Source organism: Lepisosteus platostomus, chromosome 27, assembly GCF_059453375.1.
Source record: "Lepisosteus platostomus isolate fLepPlt1 chromosome 27, fLepPlt1.hap1, whole genome shotgun sequence".
NCBI classification, from domain to species: Eukaryota; Metazoa; Chordata; class Actinopteri; order Semionotiformes; family Lepisosteidae; genus Lepisosteus; species Lepisosteus platostomus.
This window is the reverse complement of record NC_142637.1, coordinates 8,005,418-8,023,252: the sequence shown is the minus strand read 5'-3', so window position 1 is coordinate 8,023,252 and position 17,835 is coordinate 8,005,418. Positions and strand designations below refer to the sequence as shown.

The 17,835-nt window shown below is 45.0% G+C and overlaps 1 protein-coding gene and 1 pseudogene across 2 annotated transcripts; both read right to left on the bottom strand.

The window, feature by feature from the left end:
* Positions 1-605: 605 nt before the first annotated feature.
* Positions 606-5,398, bottom strand: LOC148639234 (granzyme B(G,H)-like; annotated as a pseudogene). Its single transcript, XR_015930762.1, has 5 exons — positions 5,260-5,398; positions 2,241-2,394; positions 1,509-1,644; positions 1,113-1,354; positions 606-820 (listed from the first exon to the last, which is right to left on the bottom strand). The product of XR_015930762.1 is annotated as a granzyme B(G,H)-like (transcript).
* Positions 5,399-8,729: 3,331 nt separating this feature from the next.
* Positions 8,730-13,637, bottom strand: LOC148639233 (granzyme B-like). Its single transcript, XM_088621718.1, has 5 exons — positions 13,481-13,637; positions 11,252-11,411; positions 10,143-10,272; positions 9,322-9,570; positions 8,730-9,078 (listed from the first exon to the last, which is right to left on the bottom strand). The coding sequence occupies exons 1-5, from the start codon at positions 13,530-13,532 to the stop codon at positions 8,932-8,934; spliced, it is 738 nt and encodes a 245-aa protein (XP_088477844.1). The 5' UTR covers positions 13,533-13,637; the 3' UTR covers positions 8,730-8,931.
* Between the last annotated feature and the right edge of the window lie 4,198 nt (positions 13,638-17,835).

Sequence of the window (17,835 nt, the reverse complement as noted above, 5' to 3'; positions counted from 1 at the left end):
TGAGGTTTTTCTGCAGAAATGTAGCACTCTGATACAAAAATCCCCTGATGTGGCATGCTGGTACTCACTCAGACTGTGGGAGAAAATTTGCTGTCTTTTTTTTATTTTGAAGATAAGAAAACTACTATGTGTTGTCAAAAATGACACTTTCACACACTGCTTCTCTTCCTAATTCTACCCGTTTCAGCTTTGATTACTGCAAACAGTATCCATCCATTTAATTACTGACGGCTTTACCCAACTTAATTCTCAAGGAATCTGGAGGCTATCCTGGCAAGCAATGGGCCCAAAGCAGGATACACTAGACAGGACACACCAGTCCATTGCAGAGTGCACGCACACACGCACTCAAACCAGGGCCAGCTTCTCCAGAAGCCAATTAACCAACCAGCGTGTTTTCAGACTGTGAGAGGAAACACATGCAATCACAGGGAGAACATGCAAACTGCACACAGGCAGCACCCCAGAACTTGAACCCAGGACTCCAGTCCTGTACACCAGCAATTGTACCCACTGTGCCTCTCACGAATGCAATAATTTACCACAAATATAGGTTTATTTATTGTTTGGTAAACAATAAGGTAATGAAAACCGCACGCACAACGTTTATTAAGGCTTATTTTATTTCATAACATTTATTTGGAGATGGAAGTGAGCTCCCTCATGAGTGGTCTCAGTTGTTGGCCAACACGTCTCTGGCCCAGTCCAGGTACATGGCGACTTTGGTGAAGACGCTGGGAAAATATCCGCAGGGCTTTCCCCCGAAAGACAGGATGCCAATCGCCACGCCCCTGCACACCAGCGGGGCTCCAGAATCCCCCTGAAATACACACACGCGACCGGCACACCTGGTGTCAAGATCCCCTGTGTAAAACAGCACTGCTCCTGAAATAGACCTGCTTCGAACCTGTGAGAGCGCACAGCGAGGATACTGTCGTTCTCTCTCGTTGCTGCCAGTCCTCGTGTTTGATCTGTGAAGGGCAGAGCTGAGAAACAGTAATAGCAGATTGTTGCTGAGTCTCAGCCGGTCTGAGTCTCACGTACACGCAGAGCCTGACGAAGAGCTCAGACAGGGCAGGAGCTGACCGACGGGGTGTCTGGTGTGGGCGTACCGAGCAGCCGCCTTTCAGGGGTCCAGCAGCGCAGACCTTGTACTCGTTGAACTGTCGCCCCCAGGTCTGGGCACAGAGTCTCCTCACCACGGTGACGTTGACCTCCTGCAAGGTAGGGGACGGCTTCTCCCCCTCGGTGTCCATCGCTCCCCAGCCTGCCACAGAGCAGGACCTGCCCACCCGGACGTCCCGGGGAGGGGCAGGACCCCCACCGCGCTGTTGAGGGTGGCGTTCCACCTCAGCTGTGAAGAAACAGTGGGAGCAAGAGGCGTGAAGCAGGAAGAGCTCACTTCTACCCCCTTTACAAGAACCCAAGCATCACTTCCTCCTTGCAGTTAGAATTCTGCACCATCGCCTGTCCATCCCCAGCCAGCACAAGATAAGAAGCCCCCCCACCTTCAGAAGCATGATGTCATCGTCCAGCTCCCGGGGGCAGAAGTCGGGGAAGGGAAAGGATTTGGCCACGGGGATGATCTGCTGAGAGTTCTCATCCTGAACCATATTGTGAGCCCCCAGAATTGCAGTTATGTTGCTGTGGGTGAGAGAGAAGAATCGGTTCTGTTGCTCTTCAGCTAGTCAGCTCGGAAGACAGCCCTGATCCAAGAAACACATCACAACCACACCAGGTACGACGAGCACCTCTACAGAGAAACCCCTGTTGCACTCCTAAAACCCCTCCCTCTATAAATCTGTGCAGGAGTGGGAGATCGAGCCCCACGGAGGGTCAGCTTAAGACACTCCTGCAGATCATGAGTCAGAATACAAGTGATTGTTTTCAGCTCTACTCCTTTCTGTTTCGCCACAGATCGCAACACCCCAGCCTCTGGGGCTTTGCAAGAAATTCAAAATAGACACATGGTCTGGTTGCAGAGGGTTAGCTGATGCAAACTGAAGAAGATGTGACTAACTGGGGGGGAGGTTTAAAACGCATTTCTGAAGCACACGAGCACTCCTGCACCTCCTCTGTCCCTTCATGTTGATGTCAGATTCTCTTTTTTCATGGGCCTAAACACAGAAGAGGCCTTTCAAATTCATCTGTGTCATTGGCCTCTGACAGCCACAAAGTCCCACAGTGACAGCTCAGCACTGACTGTAAGAGCTGAGGTCTGGGAATCGGTCTGTACTTACTCTGAACTGCAGTGGGCTGCGGTCATGATGAAGTCGTTGCGGACAAGGAACCCCCCGCAGCTGACACACTTCGTGCCCCTCACCATGGACAGGTAGGCCATGTAGGGGCGACTGTGGGGGGTCGCCTCACGCCCCCCGATGATCTGCGCCCCCCCTGGTGACACAAAGAGATGGAGACTCTGGGATGCCACCGAGACCTTGCGAAGTAAATGATCTTAAAAAATAAATCTCCTTTCTCTCTTTTGTCTGCCTGCTGTCTTTTTCCAAAGATCCCAGGGGAGTAGTGACAGACAGAACAAGACAGGGGTTCCCAGCCTTGGGCCTGGTGACCCCCCACACCTGCTGGTTTTCATTCCAGACCACCTGCATCATACAATTAAAGCCTTACTTGATTTAAGAAGTTGCTTCAGTTGCATATTTGCATTGTGCAACTAGTCCCAAGTTTGGGATTTTATTTCCCTCACCAAATACGTTGTTTAAGAGCTGGGAAGAGCTCAAATTCATCTTATTCCTATCAAGTCAATGAAGGGTTTGACTGTGTATGCGAGGGCTGAAACAAAGACCAACAGGCGTGTGGGTGACCAGGGCTGGAATTGGGAACTGCTGGGATGAGGTGACGTGTGAGTGTCTGGACAAATCACCCCCAAGTGCTCGTGAGGTCAGTAGTACAGGAGGTCAAAGGTAAAGGCGGTGTCATCACTACACTACACAGAAGGAGCAGTTTTCAAAAGCTAAACCACGCCGAAACACAATCTTACCACTTAAGAAGTACAGGAAGAAAATCTGCAGAAGAATACAATAATTATTTTTAGGTAGAAAATGACACAATAAGACATCTTCAGCCCTCCAAAACCACAGGGTGCGGTCCTGCAGATTTCTCAGATAGTTCTATTTGCTGCAGGTTTAAATAAAGCACAGTGAATTGATCAGGAAGGTTAATTCCACTCTGAATTGGGGCTCCGAAATATCACCACCTTTCTTTCTTACATCTCAGCGGTGAATTAACCTCTTCTTCTGTATCCTGCATGCTGGCACAGCTCCCTGCTCTAACCATTTCAGAATGAATCGGTGACTTCATCAGAGAGAAAAAAAAATCTTCAAACTTCATGAACAGAATTCAAAATGCTCCTCACACATCAGCACACAAGTTTCAAAATTGACATTGAGCTCAAATCAAAATGATCTGGAACCTCTAAACGCTACCATGCTTATATTTCTCTTTTTTTTCCCTTTACGTGCACAGATGCTGAGTTTATGTTGATTAATCTGTATGATTAATTGTGGACAATTGTCTTCATTTTCACAGCCGTGCAGACGTTAGACGTCCGAGATAGCATGTAGTGAGCACATTTATGCAAAATCCTGACAACCTTTGCTGTGATTGATACAGAATTCAGGAGTGAAGAAAGCACGTTTTGTCATTTAGCAATATTTAATAATGATTCTGAATTTAAAAATGTGAGCTCAAATTGAACAGCATATGAGCCACCGATGCAAAACACTGGCCTAGCTCGTTTGTCACTTTTCTCAAATCGAATCGAACTGACTCATTGGCAGAGTTTGCCTCTAGACATCTATAAAGTTAAAGCAGATTTTTTTTACTAGAAGAGGAATGATCTTCAGACCTCAGCATAAAAGGTCTGTCAAGACCCAACTTGAGATTTCAGAGGACAATTGAATAGAGAAAGAAACCAAGTTGCACAGGACTGTATTTAACAAGTGATTAATTTCAAATCCCTTTTGAAATAAGCACATATATTTAATAACGACGCCACAAGGCGTGGCTCTGAGGCGGCCTGTCGGGTATCGAGGTACGATGAGGCTGAGTTGAAGCTGCCTAGCTGAGAGCCAGCCCCCCCCAGGCCACAAGACGAGGAGACCGAGACCCCCCTGGAGGACCAGGAGTGACCAAGAGGCAGCTGTACAGGTGTGGGGATGCAGGAAGTGAAATGTGAGGTAGAGATTTTCATGTGAAATATATACGGCTTTGTTAAATGACATGGAGAATCATTATGATTTAGAGCAGCTGGGACTGAAGTAACATGATTGTCATCATCCATCCCAAACTTAGGTTGGGGGTAAAAATAAATACATTTTAGCATGCTGTCTTTTGTCCTGTTTTTTTTTTTAAACAACTTTGTTCATTAAGCGTTGTACATTTTTTTTTCTTGACAATGAAATGAATAACAATGAAATTAATACAAAAATACAGGTACAGTGACAGCTTCTTCAGAGTATGCCATAAAAAATGTACATCAATTACCAATGTATCTATCAGGTCTATAGTGTAATTGTAATTATGGTTAAGGAGTATATATTGAGCTCCTCTTTTAAACCTAATGCTTCCAATGGCTTATTCCACAGTTCTTTAAAACACTCCAACTCACCTTTTAGGATGAAGCTTTTCTAAAGAGATCAAGTCCCTTATTTACAATTCCCAGAGGAGATTTCCTTAATCCAGCATCAAGATCTACTGGATTACCTCTCTGTGATTCTGTAACTGAACAGGCGTGACTCCTAAAACGCACGTAAGACGATCTACCTGCACTGCCTTGACCAAAGAGATTTTTTTTTGCATGCCTCCCTCCAGAATTTCTGAATATGTGTGCATTCCCAGAAACAACGGAATTGTGTTTCAACCTGGGTTTTACACTTAATGCAATTGGATGATGTGCTTGTGTTCAGTTCGCTGTAGATCTACGGAGATATATATATATACAGTATATGTTCTATTCTATGTAACAGATATAATATATCTTTTCTGTGAAATGTGCATGACTTTTGATGGTGTTTTTAAGCTACTTTAAGCATTAGTCATTCTACGTGCAAATTCACTCTTCTTTTATATCCGCTTTTCGGTATATTTTGATTTTTTTTACCCCAAGTGTCAAAACTGCATGAGTGTAAGTTTTCACACTAAGCTGAGCTGTGCAAGCTAAGCACAATTTTTTTTTACGTTGCATGATGGTTTCATTTGACTTAACACAAGCTGAGTAAAGGAAAAGAAGAAGAGATTTACCTGCAAGATAAATGGAGAGAGCCCAAACCACAGCCACAGAGACAACTTTCATGCTGCAGAATATGATCTAAAATTGAAGAATGTGTGATCAAGCTTTGGGCTCACTGTCTTCTGCTCTGAGCCGATCACCGACTTCTGCTGCAACAGGAACTTCTGAAATACCGCTGACCACAGACAAACAAGTCACCCGCACAGAACTTAACTATTAAAAGTCAGAAAGCAACTTGACTATTAAAAGTCGGAACGCAAAAGACACTGTGAAAAGAATACAATGTTTGGAAGGCTTGTATACCTTTCCTAATGCCTAATTCCCAAAGTTGGTTCTCTATCACTCTGGCTTCTAGTATCTGAGAAACAGGCACAGGCGAATAGCTTTTCTGAACAAGAGCAAGCAAAAGGGGGAGATCTGATTTAGTGTGCAGGCAGTTCAGCACTGCTGCTTCACAGTTCTTGGGTCCTGGGTTTGAACTCAGGCGAAGGTGCTTTCCGTGTGGAGTTTGCATGTTCTCTCAGTGTTCGCTTTGGGTTTCTCTTTGTGCGTTTGCGTTTTGGTTCCCCCCCCCCCTGCCCCCTGCCAAAAACACGCTGGCTTGGTTCATTGGGGTCGCTGTGTGTATGTATGTGTGATCACGTGTGTTTATGTGCATTTGTGTTTTTGCGAGTCGTATGTGTGTGTTTATCTGTGTGTATGGGTGCTGATCCGTGTGTGCCCCACCCTTGCACTCCATTCCCCTGGTTTTCCAAGATCCGTGCCAGGAATAAGTGCCTTTCTGAAGAAGGCCGACAGGAGTCACTAGCTATTGATTTTATAAAAAAAGAAAAATCAATATTGGCCTATCTTCCGGAAAAGGCATCTCAGCATCTTTCACCAGACTCCTAAGCAAAGATCCTGCAGCTGGTTAACTGATACAGAGTAAATGGCAGGAGTCTATTTTTAAGTAGTACAAAGAGAGGGAAGAAAACATGTCTTGATATCACTGTTTTAATACACTCGCTGGCCAAAATATTAGGAAAATTTGGAACTTCATCTCAAATGAATGGGCTCTCTCGACACATCACAAGCTTGAGCAACTTGAGACAGGGCTTCCACTGCCTCTCCTGGCCTGAACAATCCCCACCCACATCTGGTGGACTGGACTCACTGCACATGCGGAGCAGCCCTGGGCAGCAGATACTTCCGTGTTGCGTGAAGCCCAGGCCCATGTCCTGCTCAAGCTGTTGTTGCCACTTGCAGAGGCTCAACACATCATTCAACAGGGGCTGCTGGTGTAATCGTACCCTGCTGGGCAAATGTTCACGATATCTTCATTGTCCGGTGCCTTTATTTTTCAGTCTTGACACAGGAAACCCGATTGTGTGCCCAGTCTTCCGCGGTGATTTAAGCCGGTTTATCTGAAGATAATCCTGATAACATTCCATGTTTTGCTGGATACAAATTAGTCTTAGTCTAATGTGTAGGGAGCATTTCACTGGCGAATGCGATGGACAAGCAGCACGGTGCTTCATGATGGTTGCTTGTGTACAGCTGTGATCATTCCAATCAACGCGATCAATCAAAGATTGATCAATGACAGCCCTGTTTCCTCACCTGATCATCACTATATTCATTACAAAGTGAGTGAATTGTTGTTTCTCTTAAAATATACAGATTGTAACCCCTCAGAGTACCTATGAGTACTAATGCTTTTTGTGAAGAATCAATAGAAGATTTTTCATTGGCTTTCTTTACCACTGTTTATGTGGTGGTGAAGTTATTACCGTTATAGTGGTTTGATATTAGGATTTCAGACAGCAGAAAATATAGTTGGATATAGAACAGGACTGACAGGTGTGGGAGAGAATTTAAACCTGCTGTTTTCATTTAGTTCCTTAAAGTACACTCACTCTTATCTCAAAAACTGAGGGAAACCAGCCACACAGATTAAACCAAAATGTCTCCACAATGCATTTAACAGTAAGTGATGAAACTGATAAGACTGATCCGAAGAGGCCAACATTTGACACAATCTACTGCCAGTGAGTTACCAAGACAAGGGTACAGATTAGACCCAGACTTCCAAATCCAGTAATTGTAAGTGGTTGGAGGTATTTGAATTTGGGATGGGCAGGAGGGTCCAAATTAGAACTGAGTCAAACGTGGGGTTCAGTTTTCTTTATTTAGAAATTAGTAGCACAGTGTCATTTGTACCAGTTATTTCTGACCCTATAGCTGAATGAACGTAGATCAATGATAAGTGAACAGTGCCCTTTTTTTTTTCTGCAGACCGTGAAATCTCATCTGTTGGGGAACCAAACCTTTTTCTAGCCAGCTGCGCAACACATTTGTGTCATTTCAGGTTATGTTGCTCAGATTAAACACGGAAATTTGAAAGCAGGACTTTGTTAAACTTCAGGAGCATTTTGGATATGTGTAAAACAGACAGCAGGATGCGTTAATGATGAGTTGCTTCACTATATAAAGACCGATCTTCAATTCCCAGTAATCGCCTTGCTGTGTTTTTCTCTTCAGTACTTTATTGCTTGATCTCTCTAGAAAGGGTCTTTAGAACCGGCAGGGGTTTGGTTTTTGGAGAGGAAAGCTTTTCCTGTTTGTTTTTCACTCAGTTCGGAGAAATGATAAGGCCTGAATCATTTTAAGAGGGCAAGAGATCATTTGATGACTGCATGGATCAGATGAGATGCGAGAACACAATCAGATGGTGCAACAGATTAAAAAAGTGCGATGTGTGCTGAGCACTTTTCGACAACGAGAGGCTTTCATCAGCACCCAGAAGGCAAAAGGCAAGACAGGAACGCCTACAAACATCCACCGGGAATGATCTGAGTATGAAAACAGTTTTAGAGCAATGTGGTAGTCTAAAATGATCATTAAATATTTAGATAATCTCATTGTATATATATATAAATGTTTGATCTTATATATGACTCAAATGACAAATAAAACCTTTAAAGATAAAGAATTTGCCATGCACACAATTAAAGAAACATCAATTCATTCATTTTTATTCAGTCACAGAGCAGAACACACTCTTTCTGATGATCTCTTTATTGCAGATTAAGGTCTGGGATGTGCCTGTTCTCTGGCTGCATTATGTAATGAGAGGAAATGAAGTGTTTCTTCAGTGGGAGAGGGGTAAGGAGATCTGGGATGTGGGAGCATTGACTAGGTGTCGCATGAGGACAGTTTCCTGAGAGTATTTTCACCCTCCTGCCACATCAAACAGACTGCAGAGATCAAGAGACTCCAGGTGTGACACAACACCTGGCACAAGAGGGAGCATGCACACACACACCAAGCAGCCAGGCAGGAAAGGCTTCATTCACTCTGTGAGGCCTGCTAAAGGTGTGATATCTCTATACACATAAAAGCCCGAACCGGATCACTCTGCTGTCTGTTGGGAGTGATCTATACTTAATAATTGCTGTACGTGATGATCTTTTGGATCTGAGTGATGGAGGCAAGGTGGATATTCAGGTTTAAATCAGTGAGAAGCTTTATTAGGAATGGAGATTTTTGCATTTGGAAATATTTTAGCTAGACAGGTTAGCAAGCAGGACATCTGGAATACAGCTTGAGTACAAAGGACCATTTTACAAACAGGGCACCCAGGCAAGAGGACTCTGTTGACAGCTACAAATGTGGCTTTATGCTATAGGCTGCAACAGGAAAGCTCAGTTCTGCGCCAGTGTCTCATTGATCCAGGGCTCGTACACAGAGATCTTGGTGTAGATAGTGGGCATCTCTTCACAGAGCTCGCCTCCTCTAGAGACGATGCCATATGCCTTCTCTTCACAGACCAGGGGTCCCCCAGAGTCCCCCTGAAATACACACAGATGGTAGGACATAAGGACGGCAAACCTGCATCTGTAACAAGCATATTAACACTGTACACTTTAAGACTGCAAGACTCTTATTCGATTGATGGTCCCTATGGAAAACGTTAGTAAGAACTATGAGCGTGTCTGCAAACTACCAACTGGATTAATTAATCAGTACACATGATTTTACAATAGGTGTGACGAGCTATCAAGATACCAGAACAGCGCATGTTGTTTCTGTACCTTACACACTCCATGGTCAGGCATGCCCCCACAGATCTTCGTCTCATCGTACTGATCTCCCCACCTCTTCCTGCACTGCTTGTCACTCAGCACGGTCACATTAACCTCCTGGAGTTCGGGAGATGCATTTCTCCCCTCCCTGTCCACAGCCCCCCATCCCGCCACTGAGCACACTGTCCCGGGGGGCACCCGTCTCCACGGCACAGGAATCACACCCACGGTCTCCCCGAGTCTGGCCTTCTTCTTCAGCTGCGAACGGGAGAAACAGCCGTTTCAGATGAAAGCGAACACAGATGACAGCAAACACAGCCCAGAGGCCCAGACACTCTGATACCAGCTGTGTGTTACTGTCGGGAATTTCTCTCAAGGCCACAAGTTCCGCACAGGCATTGCAACAATGGAAAAACATTTTTGTGACAACGGCTGAGATTACAAATTCAATCTGCACGTCCATCATAATTCAGGATCTTGGCGGTTCGATAGTGATCTTCTGCTCAACAGATTCCTTTCACTTCTGAAGTAACCAGCTGTCGCAAAAAGAGCTTGTAATTTCCATCTGACAGGCGGGTGAAAGTTTTGTCTTAATAATGTAGGGCAAGTAAGACACCTGGAACAGGTAAGGTTTGGTCTTGTGTGCATTAGCACGACCTGTTATATATGTGCATGCAAGAGGTTGGGTGTTTTTGCACAAGTGAGGAATCACTATGGGCTGAAATGAACAATTTAATTTCTTGGGGAGGTGCTGATTCTAACATACCATGGGATTGCATGTATTTAGAGTAGTAATTTCACTTGTGCAAGTTATGATCTGGAGTGCTTACCTTCAGCAGCATGATGTCATAGCTCCCGTTGTTGTAAAGGGGGTGAGGAAAGGACTTCTCCACATCTATGACCTGCTGGGTCTCCTCATCTTGAAGGACGTTTTGAGCCCCAAGGAGTGCAGTGAGTTTGCTGTGGACAAGAAGTTTGTTTGGTTAAAAACAAATACAGGTGTGTTTTAATATCTGTGCTTGCCTGCCTGTGGTTTCTCCTTGTATTGCTAGAGCTTCTCCTTTCTCACAATCATAAATCAAGAGGTGAAAATATTTGGACTCCAGACGGAGACATTCTCTCCTGGTCCTGGAGGGCTGTAGCTCACTAGGTGTCATAGCTGCTCACAGTCCTCGATTAGTAAAGGCCTGGACGCCGTAAAGACAAGAGCTGTTCACGGCTTGTTCACGAACAACTGATTCAACGCGAATCATTAGGAGGCCAGAGTTGAATCAAAAACAGAAGCAACAGTTCCCCTCCAGGACCAGGACTGAATATCAGCGGATACAAAGGTGGACCACTTCAGGCCCATTACCTACCAGTTCAATCCCTGCATGTATTGTATATATATTCACCCTATACATTTACAGTATATATATATATTGTAGCGCTTTCGGGTTCACGTGGGTATGCGCCCTCACCACTGCTGTGGCTTCAGGCCAGCACTCCCACCGCTGAGGACTTGAACCCGAGCCTGCGGCGTCACCCAACAGGGACCCAGCCTCTTGAGCTAAAGGGAGATCTCCCCTCAGCCCAGCGGCTGAGGTCCCTGCTATTCACAGGGAAGGGTGGTGACGTCACCATGCTGGCGAGCCAGCTCGCACAACCTGTAATGTCGGCCGTATGCGTTACAGTATATATTTCAAGTGTCCTCCCACAGTCCAAAGACATGCTGTGAAGCTTAATGGGAGTCTCTACATTGCCCCCTGTATGAGTGTGTGAGTGAACGGTGAGTGTGTGCCCTGTGATGATGTAGTATCCCGTCCAGTGTGAATCTTGGTTTGTGCCCATTGACTGCCAGGTTAGACGCTGGCTCACCACGATCCTGGATGGATATAGCTAAGGTAGATATACAGCAGGTGTATAAATGCATAGAGGGGGAATTACAATGAATGCTTACTTTCCATCACAGTGTGCTGCCGTCAGGACGAAGTCTTCTCTGATCAGAAAGCCTCCACAGCTTGTATGATGATCACTTCTGTTTATTATTAAGTAAACCATGTAGGGCCGGCTGTGGGGTTTGGCTACAGCTCCTCCAATGACCTTCTCTCCAGAGACACCTGTCAGGCATACAGAGCTGAGCTCAGTCCCCTGTCAGCACACTGGGGGCATAGGGGGTGGAGGGAGGGGGTGTCTGGACCCACTGTGTAAAGACCCTACACCCAGTCAGACTCAAGTACAAGTACTTCTGTAATCCACACAGTCTGGCAAAAACACTTCTCTCTTTTCTTTGACAGCGGAAATCTCTGGGCCTGTTTGGACTTTATCTCTTAAAAACATCGTCAATAACCTGGCATCTTGACTCTGCGTAAGAAATGAAAACACGGCATACAGGAACTCAGCAATAAATGTGATATCCTGCCGTCTTCCTGAAGGACATCTGAAACAGCACCTTAGCGGCAAATTTCGATCGGAGCATGTTTTATGACAGAGAGTACACCACTGGCGCAAAGGCTGAAGCCGATACCCTGATTTCTTTCACGAAACAGCTGGGGGAGATCCTCAGATCAGTTACCTACTAACTACCAAATGACCTACTGCAAATGAGCTGAAAGACCTCCTCTAATTTATAATCGTCCTCATGTTGGAAAATTCTGAGGTTTAAGTGGGACCCAGGTTAATTGTGGTCAGTTGAGGTAACAATATGCACCTCCTTTTCAAGCGAGGGAAACGATATATCCTGGTGATTTGTAGATTGAAACACAGAAATTGTGTGTGCAAAGATGGGGCTGTCACAGGATGGCTTATGACAAATTATTATCATTTTGGTTTGAGGTCTGAAATTTAAACACACTTATAGATAATATTCACTTACAGAAACAGCTTTGATAAGGTTGCAAACATGAACAATATATTAAAAAGGTATACTTTTTAATACAATCCTAATTTTCATTGGGATTTGCTTATGCCAAAGTAAAAAAAATGCAGTGCAACAATGCATTTAACCAGTGGAAAACATCGACAAAATGCGCAGCATATTCTGCAGATGAACAGGTTAAAAGTGTTATGTCAAATTGAAAGGAAGGCACAGGCAATCAGAAAAGAAACAGTTCACATATTGATTCCTGGAAATCGAGTGTCACATCAGCTAATTATTAAGAATTGATTACTGTCCCTCCTCTGTCTTCCGAGGAAAGGTATGGAAAATATGTGTTGCTACAGACATTATATACTGTATTTCTCATCCAGTTACAAAGTGATTTTATAAAGGAAAATTCCATGTTGTAATCCAAAAGCGAGTTTCAGTTTTCTTCAGTAATGAAACTCATTTCTTTGCCAAAAACATGGTAGAAAAATACTGGCCTGGTGTCAACTCTAATCATCTGGGGACTGTTCTTGCTTCTTTCAATGTTGTAAAACTGCGATCGTCGTGCCTTCTGCTGAGTCAGATTCTATATAAAGTACCCAGCCTGACGTTATATGATGAAGTCCTTAGTTGGAAATCTGAACTGTCCACTATGCTGGGAAGACACGTTTAGAATCTATAGTTCCATCGGAAAGAGCAGATCGGCAATGCTGATCTCAACTCTGAAGGCTGATATTACAGATAACAGGAGGAAAATCTGTATGCTGGAGTAGTAGATGGGGCAAACACTTGTCTTATTATACATGTACACATTGTAGAATGTGATATTTTGAGCTCTGAGCTGCTTGTACGCTCAAAAGGATGGACAGTTTGTCACTTTGGTCACTGAAAGTCACAATAGCAGGCTTTCTGTTCAGCCCCTACGTCAGAAATTCTTTTGAACTCATGCACATTCATTCAGATGTCCCTGCGGGAGCTGATGCATTGCACATGCTATATCTGCGTTGCTCAGACGTGAGTCACCTAAAAACTGTCCAACAACAATCAACAGTAAATCCTAAGCCTAAGACCCAACAATGCAACTCACAGAAACCCAGGCCAGTCGCTTAGCTGGCCCTGTAGCTCTGGCAGAGTGCTGTCTGTGAAGCAGCAGGGTTACATCCTACAGCATCTGACATTAGAGGTCTGAAATTGTGATGCAATTGGGACCTCAGTCTAAAACCATGAGCACAACAAGTGGCGCCTCTGTTCTCACACCCAGAAATGTTTAAAACCCTCAGCAGCTGTGCGTTTGGGGAAGAAGATGCGAACGAGCATAGCTACCTTGAATTGCAGAAAAGGCAACAAGAGCCACAAGGGAGCAGAGAGTGACCATGCTGGACGTCTGCGCTGGTGCCGTTGCACGCTCAGATCAGGAACTTCAGCTCTGCCTCGAACTGCCCAAGGTTTATATACACACGCACCCACAAGAGGGAGCAGGAAATGCAGTGGTTTGACTGAGAAGACGCTGGTGCTGGGTCTGCCCCACCTGTAGGCCATGTACCCGGCCATTCATGACACACCCTCCTATTTTGCTGCTTTTTTAGGTGTTAAGTGTTTTATTTTTGTACTGGCCCTTCCAGTTGGTCATTTCAGGTTAAAAACCAGCCTGGACTGCCAGCAAAGTACGATATGTCTTGTACATTCCTACAGGCATTTAATCTGCCATATTATGGAAGAAAAAAAGTTTATTAACAATCAGCTTTGAAGTAAGAGTAAGAGGAAATATTCTGTGGATGTGTAGCCTTTTTGGATAGGACTGCCTTTGGGATTCTTAAAATGTAGTGAACTATAAACTCCATATTACAGTAATTAGCCTTTACATTAGCAATCAACCGAGAGAGAAAAACACAGCACACTAGAGGAGCAGTCTGAATTCACAAAGACATGATTTAGAAAACAACAATAACTCTGGAGTTGATAGCACTCCCAACTGTTATCTCAACAGAAACAGAGATCCTAAAGCGCCGGAAGTTGAAGTCAGACACTATCTTCTCGATCTTATTTGAGACTCGAAGCTGGAAGGCCATACTAATGACAGTGAAAACGTCTTACAAGAAAAAGGGATTGAACGTCTCCAAAAAGATTCCTAGCTCTTCGGCTCCGGTAAAAATGACGCTCTGTACAGTATGGTTAGGGCTGTAGTCCTGGTCTCGCATTATTATTTTAAAACAGAATGCAGAGCCATGAACAAAATGCAGTGGGGAAAAACAACAAAACTTATTTGATTATCTGCGCGCGCGTTTTCTCCCCAATATCTGCGAACACAAAATCACGATATTAATGAAAAGATACTCGGAAAGTTTTCTGAACAGGATGCTAAGAATCGGCATCAGTCTAAAAATAGGTGATAGTGCAACTGTGGTCTAGAGATCGCTGAGGTTGGGTTTTCGTGCTAAGTAATGAAAAAAAAAAGAACAAGGGTGTTGAACAGGATTCGGCTGGTACATTTCCTCACAGAACAGGCCTCTTTACATCCTGTTCGACCGAAATAGGGATTCTCCTATTTTTCGCTCTGCGTTCAAAGACGTTCACTTAGATTAATCTCCTCCTAGAACTCCAGCTGCATAAATAACACACGCCGCTACTGTACTTTCAAGTCAGGTCGTGGACAATATCGCTGTTTAAGGCAGGTTTGTCTCTTCCTGCGTATACTAATGTATAATTATCATTATTTTTTATTGTTAATCATTTCTATTCCTGCTTTGGATCTGATTGCTTACATAAAGCGGTATCTGGTAGGATACTTGTTTGCGTGACATTCTGCGCCCCGCCCCAAAATAAATACATTGAAAATCTTATCAAATCCTAATTCCGATTTCCACTTGAGAATACATGCAGATGCGTTTCTTGTCTTAATTTCATTTTCATCCTTTTCTTCCTCTGTCTTGCGCCGTGTGACATAAAACAGAGATGAGGGTTATGAATGGGTTGTCTTCGAAAATGATTCTAGTTTTGCTTTTCTTTCACATCCTCGCCGGTTCACAACTTTTGCAATATTGCATTCGTTGTTTTTTTTTTTACTTTGTTCTTTTCTACCCCAGAGATAAACAGGGGACAACAAAAGCAATATGGTTCAGAGTTAGACTGTGTTAATGCTGGTGCGGTCCCAGCGCAGCTCAAGTATTTAAAGATAACGGGCTAAACTAAAATAGCGAGGGTTCGGGTTGTGTCAAGGTGTACCAATCAAAACCTTGTACCTCCCCCGGTGGGAAAGTTGGGGAGTAGGTTAATGGGGACGGTGAACCTGGATGACCTTCGACCTCCGTGTAAACTGACAGCTCGGTTGAAAGTTATTCGCAGTGAGAGATCTTCGGGCCTGGTTTGTCTGAATCGCCGCCACGCTTCAATGTCTACACCTGCCCCCCCCCCTTTTCCGTACATCAAAACGAGGGAGTCGACCAGAATCTGGAGGTTGGTAGCTGATTTTTTTGTTTTGTTTTTTTTTTTGGACACGTGGACGGCAGGAGCTGGCCTCTCCGAGCCGCGGCGTGCGTTTGGACGGGCCGTCTCCCCTGTCGGCTCTCTCGGGGTTTCTGGAGAGGGAGCGCCGCAGATCCTAATCTCATTTTCCCACCCCCGTCTCTCGGTTTCATCGCCCCCGAGTCTGTGCACGCAGGCGGGTCTCCGGCGTGATGAGAGGACAGATGTCGGCAGGAATGCTCTGTCTCTCCGCTCTGTCGGGCTCTTCAATGTCATCGCAGCGGTGCTCGAAGGGCTCTCTCCCCGACAAAGGGGGACGCTAATGCCATAATTGGTGTGCCTATTGACGAGGCGAAAAATATCTTTTTTTGTGTGTGTGTGCGTGCTGCCGTGCCTGCACCCGTTTTCACTAGAGCCAAAATCTGAACAGTGACTTTCCTTCTTGTCGATGCTTCACTATCGTGTGCTCAGCCGGCCTCTCTAGGTAGCATTTCGCCCACGCTTCAAGCGCGGTTTCTAGAGAAAGCACCCCCTGTTAAACGGCGCACGTTGATTTGAGTAGTTGAAAAACGAACCTGAAACAATCTCTGTATTAAAATATAAGACGCGGCGCGGCGACATTATTGCACTCATATCAAAACTGTTAAATAATGGAAGCAGCATCGATCGCAGTGTTTGTACATTCGTTTGACCGCTAGTACGTCTGCATCTGCACATGCAGCTAGGTGTATCAGTCAGATAGAGCCCAAGGATAGGGACATTGGTGAGGAGTGATTTGTGTTACAACTTTGAACTTCTCGGGTGAAATGTTGTGTTGAAGAGGGCGCTCTCCTACCTGCAGTGTTCTACATTCATGGCCATTTCACCGCTCTGAATGTGTTCGTTTTGGCATTGGAGGAGTTAACCAACTTTACCCTCAGTGCTGATCTGGGTCTTTTACGGTCGCGGAGCGGCTGCGGCGCAACCTAAGCGCCAGCCAGGCAGCACCAGCGAGAAAAACAACCCTCTTCGTTTTTTTCGGGATGGTAGTTTGCGAGTTTCCTGAGAGAAGGGCAAACTGGGTGTCCGGTTTGGCATTTGGACAGATTCTCCCCCCCCCCCCAAAAAAAAACAACAACAACCTCGCCATCCTGGACTTTAAGAGAGAAAAAAAACTACCACTGACATTATTTTGTCCGTTTGGCACAGAAGTGCAGATTTTTTTGATGGTTAATATCGAGATAATAGGTGTACGCTTATGTGCCGTGTTATTGTTGTGTTAGTTCGGGGCTGTCATGTGTTTCCACGTGTCTTCGTGTTATTCAGGAATGTTTCCTGAGGTTCGGGGCGACACCGAGGGGCTGGGCCCCGGCGGGCCGCCGGAGACAGGTGGAGTCTGGGAAGAGGGGAAACGGACCTCCCGGGGGGGCTGACAGCTCACGGCCCGTCTAGACTCGGAGCAATCAGGGGATGGGAAGAAAAAAAAATCAAATTCTTCGCGAGTGTGTAATGGTCATTGTTCTGATTTCAAAGAGCGTCTCCTTCACGTCCAGTACTTTTTGCTTTAAAACGCAGAGTTGTGAGAAGAAGACAAAAGGGAGACAGGACTGTTCAAAGCCGGTCTCCCTTCGCGGGGCACGGGCGATGGGCCGAACACACACGCCGACACACACACCCATGCGGACAGTGGTTGAAGCTCGTCGGCAGCCACAGGGTTAATACTGTCAGCGAAACTGTGGATTCATCTCGGGCAGCTCGCAAGTCATCTCGAGATGCGCATTACACAGCCCACGCCAAAAACCACGCATTCCTGTCCTGAGCAGCTATTTTTAAAAAGTGATTGTTACATAAACGTTACGTAAATTTAAATGAGCTCTGAGTCTTTCAAAGAACATCGCCTCGGGCGATTAAGACAAGCAGTCGATAGGCATTATGAAAATGCAAACGAATTAGGTAGCTCTTGTTGAGTCACACCTCGAGGGGAGACAACTATCTTACTGTATCACCTCGAGTTAGAGAATCACACATCAATATAATAGTAATTATGTCTCCCGTAGCTTGGTGATATGATAAGACCTAAGAACTAATTCGATTACCCAAAAATCCATATATGTATAGGTGTGCTCATGTTCATTTAGAAAAGTTAGCCATGAGAAAAGTAGCGGCAGCAGAAAGGTTTCTCTCTTGAAAGTGAGCCAATCAGGGGGTGTGAGCCCGTGACTGGTGAGATCGAGGTT

Bases quoted from the DNA above. Each gene is read 5' to 3' on its own strand.
- LOC148639233 (XM_088621718.1), bottom strand. From the start codon at position 13,532: ATGGTCACTCTCTGCTCCCTTGTGGCTCTTGTTGCCTTTTCTGCAATT. The intron at 11,412-13,480 runs GTAGCTATGCTC...TATGCCTGACAG, and splicing joins TGCCTTTTCTGCAATTCAAG to GTGTCTCTGGAGAGAAGGTC. The intron at 9,079-9,321 runs GTACAGAAACAA...TGTGTATTTCAG, and splicing joins CTGACCATGGAGTGTGTAAG to GGGGACTCTGGGGGACCCCT.